The 7337-nt window shown below is 48.6% G+C and overlaps 2 protein-coding genes across 2 annotated transcripts; both read left to right on the forward strand.

The window, feature by feature from the left end:
* Positions 1-205: 205 nt before the first annotated feature.
* On the forward strand, positions 206-1609 carry LOC104581395 (septin and tuftelin-interacting protein 1 homolog 1). The gene has a single exon (XM_010228892.1). The coding sequence runs from the start codon at positions 206-208 to the stop codon at positions 1607-1609; it is 1404 nt and encodes a 467-aa protein (XP_010227194.1).
* Positions 1610-3580: 1971 nt separating this feature from the next.
* Positions 3581-5532, forward strand: LOC100838248 (uncharacterized protein At4g13200, chloroplastic). Its single transcript, XM_003580075.4, has 3 exons — positions 3581-3925; positions 4067-4221; positions 5201-5532. Exons 1-3 carry the CDS (start codon positions 3748-3750, stop codon positions 5351-5353), a joined length of 486 nt encoding a protein of 161 aa, XP_003580123.1. The 5' UTR covers positions 3581-3747; the 3' UTR covers positions 5354-5532.
* Positions 5533-7337: the final 1805 nt, after the last annotated feature.

Consider the following 7337-nt stretch of genomic DNA (forward strand, 5'->3'; position numbering starts at 1 on the left):
CCGCTGTTTTTGCCCCTCCTTAGTACCGTTGTGGCGTTGTTGGGTTAGTAAACACGTGTTGAAAACCATTCAGACCAGGAGCTCACGCTAGCTAGCTCCTTATATGACCAGCACATACCGCCGGGGGACAATGCACCACACACCTTCCCGAACTCCCCAAATCTCCATACCCGCGCTCAAACACAAGTAATCTTTTGCCCGCGTCATGGCTTCCGCTGGTGCTGGAGAGTGGAGCCGGAGCAACGGCGAGGCTGAGTGGGAAACGAGCGGCGGCGGCGACGACGACGGCTCAGGCTACGACTCCGACTCCGACGGCGACAGCACATATAGCCTGGATTCCAACCCTGAGGTGGAAAACATTCCCCACGCCGACACCAGCAGGGAGCCGGAGAACACGTGGGCAGATGACGACGTAACAAGACCCTATCGTCAGCCGTGGTTGTGGGTCCGCGAGTGGCAACGGCACGAAGCCGAGGCATCGCGAAAGCAAATCCAGGCGTTCTGCGCGGAGATCCTCGCCAAAACGGGGGAGCAGCAGAAGAACGACCCCGTCCGGGCGCCGCAGCAGGATCTGGCGACCGAGGTGGCCGTGATGACGGTGCGGCTCGCGTCCATGAAGAAGCGCACGGCGGGCGACGTGATCCGCGAGTTCACGAGGCTCAAGTCGCTGTTCCCGGAGGAGTCGTACAAGGCGAAATTCTTCCTCGCGGGCACCGCGGGCCGGATCGTGGCGCCGCTGCTCCACCCCGTGTTCCAGACGTGGAAGCCGCTCAGGGACCCCGCCCTCTGGCTGGACGTCGCCGGCCCCCTGAAGAACGTACTGGAAGTCGACGGGCCACGCTTGTCGCCGTACGCCAGGCTGATAGACGACACCGTGGTTCCGGCTGTCCAGGCGTCCGAGTGGAAGTACACGGACCCGGACCAGATGCTCCGGTTCCTGACGGCGTGGAAGGACGCTCTGCCTCAGCCCGCCGTGCGAGGGATCCTGGAGAAGATCGTCATGCCGGAGCTGGCCGACGCGGTGGCGTCGTGGGACCCGCGGTGCGCGTGGAACGCCAATCTCCACATCTTCCTGCAGCCGTGGGTGCCGCTCGCCGGCCCCTTGCTAGAGAGCCGCCTGTACGACGCCGTGAGGCAGAAGCTCGAGAAGGGGGTGTGGGATTGGGACGACACGACTGTCGACGCCTTGGTCGCCAACCGCAGGATGTTGTCGCCGTGGAAGGCGCTGTTTACCCCGGAGAGCTGGGAGCTGCTTCTGGGCCGGATCAAGGTGGCGCCGAACCTGAGGCTGCGCCTGCGGAGGGTCGAGATCACGCTCACGCCGCCGAAGCAGAAGGACGACGCGTTCCTCCAGGTGATGAAGTGGGCACCCTTCGTGCCGCCGCAGGGCGTGGTGTGGCTCCTGGAGGCGGAGTTCTTCGGAAGGTGGCTTGGAGCGCTGCGCGGGCTACGGGCTGCCTCGGGACCCAGCACTGGCGAGGCCGTCGCGTGGTGCAAAGGGTGGAAACGGCTCTTCACGGTAGAGTTGCTCGCCGATGAGCTCGTGAAGGCGCGTTTCCAGGCCGGCTTCGACATGGTCAGCCGTGCGGCGGCGGGGCTGGAGATTTAGCGCAGCGTGCAGAGGCAACACAGCCGCGGCCCAGTTAGCCGTGATGAAGAGAGAACTTCCATTCATTTTTGGGCCTCGTGCCGAGTTTTATGTGTACACAATTATGTTTGTTTTTTCTTATCTTTAAAATGGAAATGGAAGCAAGATTTTGTGTTGGTTTGTTTCAAGTCGGTCTGGAGTATGGACTTGGGCGATTGCTGTTGATCCGGCTACATTATGTACTATACTGGAACCAATGCATGTGTTCTTTTTGACGGGCGAACATCACTTTATTACTGCGGGTTAATCCGGAGAGGGAACTGTACAGGGCAGATCATTGCTCAAAATCAGAGTGTACATACAGATTTCAGAAGAAAATGCAAGGCACCACAACGATGCAGTTCCTCCCAAAGGAAGACTTGTACACAAAATAACACTAAATAATATCGACACAGGTTTAGTTTACTTGATGGATGTTGAAGTGTTAAGGAAAAAAAAAAGAATGGCAAATGAATGAACAGGAGTAAAGGCAACGGTGCAAATGAAAAGTCAAGGCAACTGCCTTCAGAAAGTCCCGGCATTTGTTTCTCCAAAGTACATTCCTTGATTCGTCAGGCAAATCCCTAAAGCTGTCAAAGTTTTCTGAAATAACAATAGCTAGCAAGTGTTTCAGAGTCGTCAGCTTTTGGTAGTAACAATCAGAGACAAATTCTGGTAGAACAACATTTTATAAAACTTGGTAAGTAAAGCATTCTTCATTCTTCATCTACCTTGCATGCGATTGTAATTCTGTCTATTCTGGAGTATTCTTTGGCTGGTACATATTCAGCAAGCTCGTCCTAAGAAGCCCTAGCTAGGGCACCTTATGAAGGTTACTAAAACAGCATAAAACCTCAAAAGAGGAATATGATTAGAGCATGTTGTCATTACCAGACACTAAAACACATAAATCCACGGATTATGATTAGGCGGGTTGTCGTTGCCTAACGAAGAAATTTTTAAAGTGGTAGGAACACGGTTAGAAGGAGTTGTCGTAACTTAACAGTTAACGCAGAGGTTGTAAAAAAGTTTAGCTAGATAGGAAGATATGTATGGCTAAGATAAGTAAATTTCGAGACCATTCATTCAGTTATATCCATATATCTCGCCCTTGCCTCTGGTCGGGCGCTGTGGTGCATTCCCTGTTCCTAGCAACTCCTTTCTGAGCACCGAAGATTGGTGGCTATCGGCCAGAAAGCAAGCCCCCAAGCAGCTCCGCAAAGACTTTGATACCTTCACCATTTTGGCGCATTGGAAAATTTGGAAAATTCGCAACTTTTTTCAGCAGGAGGCCAATATCCGCAAAGACTTTGATCCCATCGTGGATGATCTTCAATCCTGGAGAGCGGCTGGATGTATCGTTGATCTTTTACGGAGCTTGCTGTCTTCTTTCCGTTTCAGGCCTATCTTATGTCAGTAGGTGTTGGTAGTTAGTGGTGTTAGCTAATGCAGTTGTAAATCTCTCCTCGGCGGCCTTTGCTGCCTCTATATCTTTGTACCACCCCTCTTCCTGTCTAATAAAATTCGGCCTCCGGCCCTTCTTTTCATATATAGGAGCTATACATTTAGTAACTATCACTGAATAGACCAGCCAATTCGTAAAATGCTGACTAATGTTTACGTCATGGAAGAATTTGGGAGAACCAAAATACGAAATATATTGAAGAGGAATAAGTGCATGGTGCCACTATAGTCACTGAGTAGATGTCTTCTCCTTGCGTTCCACAAAACAACTCACACAGATTTTTTTTGTTTGTTTGTTCTATATATACATGTAGAACGTTTTTCTTTTGGATTATACAATATTTAATAGTAATCCAATGTGATTAATCTGACATTAAAAACGAGATTTGTTTTGATTCAAGTACACAAATCGGAAATGCAATGCGGGCAGTGGGGACGATTCGCTCGATGTAATGACAGGACTGACCCTATGTAGTGATTTGTGAACCAAACAAAAGAAGATCTCAGAGACAGACGCGCCTTCCCGTTTCCCCGATTTGCCCCCAATCCGTGGCTTCGCGTCCGCCGGTGGCCGCAGGGGTTCCGATTCCCTGCCGCCGCTAGAAGGAAACCCCCACACCTCGACGAGAGAGTACACGGGGGGTAAAGCCAACCGCATGGCGCCTGTACTACCAGCACCGGCGGCTCTCTCCCCCGTCTGCCGCGCCTCTCCCCCCGCCTGCAGCGCCCGCCGCGCTTTCCTATCCTCGACTGCGGCCCCGTCTTCCGTCAACAAGCTTCCCAAATTTGCTGCCAGGAGCAGCGGCGGCGGCCCACGTCCCGAGCCCCAAGCAGGTAACCCAATCTAGTTTCGGCAACCCAGTATAGTTCCTCTCGACTCGCGGCAGGAACCTGCCGTCCTTTGTAGGTGTGGGAGAGGCATTTCGGGCCGTGTCTCTTACTCTATCCTCCTCGGTTATGCTGTTCATGTACTAGGCGACAATGAGAGCAAGGCTGTGCTTGACGCCTTCTTCCTCGGGAAGGCCTTCGCAGAGGCGCTGACCGAGAAGGCCGAGTCAGTTGTGGGCGAGGTGTTCAGTGTCTTGGGGCAGTGGCAAGCAGAGCAGCAGAAGCAGGTCCAGGAATTTCAGGTACCGTGCTCAACATGGCCCTTGTTCCTGATGGGTATTCGTGGTATAGAGAACGTAGCAAAGCGTTAACATGGAATTTGTGACCTTTACCATCAATCTAGCTACTGGAGAATTAGATATGTTCCATGGGTCAATTGGTTGCATTTTCAGTTGGGCCTGTGAACTCTCGATGGCAACTAAGAAGTTCTTATGCATTCAGGTGAAAGATCTATCGTGCTTATATCTTGCCGGAGATTATGCATGTAGATTCAGAAAATGTTTCAGTTGTTTAACAAATATAACTATTTTTCCAATAATAGGCACTACATTTTTGTTGCAACTCTCTTTTCTAAATTTGTATGTAAACACATGAATCGTGGTATCTAGGTGCGCACTTACGCTGTAAATCCTGCTTTGTTGTGAAAACAAGGACAGGAGAGCGAGAAGAAAGCTATGCTGTTGAGTTCACAAAGAACTTCGCAATAAATGAGAGTGAGTGGATTGATTCATTGCCACCAACAAACTTATATTTGAGAAATCACAAACTAGAGGAAGAGTATCAGGATGGGTAGAGTTAATTTCACAACAAAAATACTTGTGGCTGGAAAGGAGGAAGGAAGAGAGGCGTGCATAGGTGGAGGGGGGATAAAATGGTTCTTTATTGCTTAACTCAGAAGTAATAACAAGATCAGTTATTGTAGAGGAATGGAAGGTTTACTAACCTACAGCTTTGCCTTGGTATGAAGTCTATTTGTGCTAATACCAGGAGTAATTAGTACTAGCAATTGAGGTTTAGGAAATATTTGGTGGTCCTGTGCAACAGCACATGCTGGATAGGCTACATATCTGGGCCTGCGCGTAATTCAACTGTTTTATGTGATTAATCTTTGTTCGTTACTGCATAATGTATTACTATAATTTACCACTTTCATTCACTTCATTTTCTGCTATAAATTTAACTGAATAGTTGACATTTCTAAATTATCTTTTGATAATTCAGGAGGAAGTAGTTCAGAGAGCCCAAAAAGCTAAGGAGAGAGCTGCTGTGGAGGTCGTTGATGATAAAGGCCCAAAGACTCTAAGGGAACCTTCAGCAACTACTGTGGTTCCTACACCTACGTCACCTCCTCCTAGTACTACACAGGCAGAATAGTATAAGTGGCGATGAAGAGTTAGTGCTGTGCAGACACAGTTTTGTGCTCCAACAAATATGAAGAAATTACAGTGATATGTATCTATCAAAATGTTCTTTATTTGATAGTAAATAGGCAGCATGTCAGTTGGAAATCTATGGTACAATTCCACGGATGAATGAATAATATCTACTCCCTCCGTCCCAAAATAAGTGACGTGGATTTGTATAGATTCTTATACAAATCCACGTCACTTATTTTGGGACGGAGGTAGTACTAGTTTACTATGGAAAATTGCAACTACAATTATCTCAAGCCAATATCTTTCTATCTATTTATCTACTACTTGTATATTGTGGTTCTATGAAATATTTTGTTACTGGGGAACAACTTCAAACAACCTTTAAAACCCAAAACAATGGGTATCTTGATGTATACTGCTATTCTAAAATCTGACATGTTACCTTAAAAAAACTTAAGAGGAAACATGTGGAAGGGTGATTTGATCAGTAGAAATAACTTGAACGGTGAAACCTGAACTGCCAATTTCTTTACTATTCCTTGATTCACAGTTTCGTACGTCCTGTCGTGCCTCCGCTCCACGCGAGCCGCACGCACGGGCAAAAAACCAGCAAAACCAGCCCCTTCCGACGCACACACGGAAATAAAACTGCGAACCAGAAAAAACCGGATCCCATCGGCCGTGCCGTGTCCCTCCCCTTCCTCCCGATCTGATCCCGCACGACCTGCCTTGCCCCCTCCCTTGAGTCCCCTCCTCCTGATCTGGATCGGAAGCACACGCTGCCGCCGCTGCAACTCTCCTCCGCCGCTTCGGCATCACCCCCGTGTCCTCCTCTAACGCGCCTTGAGCCGTCCGCGGCCCTGCCACAAGCCATCCGCCGCCCTGCAGATCCCCCCGCCGCCGCCACCGACGTATCTCTGACCATTGCTGCCATGGCCGTACCTTGTCCTCGACCAACAGGCCTGTGCGACGGCGTCGGTGGTTCTGTCCAGACGCGGCGAGTGTGCAACGGCTGTTATGGGAACTCGGGGCGGGGCGCGTGCATCGGTGGTTCCGGCGACTCGCAATTTGTGGGTAGTTCATCGATCCGCTCGTGTGGTCACCTACATGGATTGCAACCGCCCCAATTCAGGGGGTTATCTCCTTCCACATCTTGAGAAAGTTCAGGTACGAGCTCTACGGCTCCGTCTCATCTCCTCTATGCTCCTATCGCTTTACACTGTTTGTACTTGGGAATTTTTACAGTTTCTTCTCTGTCCTTGATTCTTTCTGTGTTTCTCAACTATAGAACTCATATGTTGTTTCTTGTTCCTTTGTAGAACTCGGGTCATGAAGAAACGAAGCGGACCTGGAGGAGCTATGGTGAGCAACAGGTTAGGTTTCTTCCACTTTTCTTCCCTCCTGCCCGATTGCAACTGTGATGAATCAGTTCCTTTTATGATTGCTTCAAAACACGTATTAGGATAATTTGTTGTCTTTCCCTTGGTCCCTCTTGAGAACCAGCCAAGTTATCATCTAGCATCTTTCATAACCCATCACAGCGATTTCTCTTCGGATCATTTTGTCTGTCCATTACACATAGTAAAGACTTCTCAAGGTAGTCTCTGCAAAACTACTCTTGAAGCATTTGTCTTTGTCGGTCTAAAAATTGTACACCAAGATTTTGGTGCCACTCATTTAGATTTTCAGGGAGGATTATAATGGTGAGAGTATTGGCAATCTGACATGTATACCTCTAGCCCTCAATCACTTTTTCTCCATTTATTTAGGTATCCAATGGATGTGTTATTAATCCATGTATGTTTATTCATTACTCATAATGTAACACAAAATCCTTTTTCTCCATATACTCAGTAACACGACCTACCTATTTGTTGATGTGCACAACACACCTGGTAAATCACATTCCTTTGAGTTTCAGATAAATACTTTCTTTTTAAAACCTCGGTGAATGTCAATTGTCATCGAGTAATTACCATTCA

Source organism: Brachypodium distachyon, chromosome 5, assembly GCF_000005505.3.
Source record: "Brachypodium distachyon strain Bd21 chromosome 5, Brachypodium_distachyon_v3.0, whole genome shotgun sequence".
NCBI lineage: Eukaryota > Viridiplantae > Streptophyta > Magnoliopsida > Poales > Poaceae > Brachypodium > Brachypodium distachyon.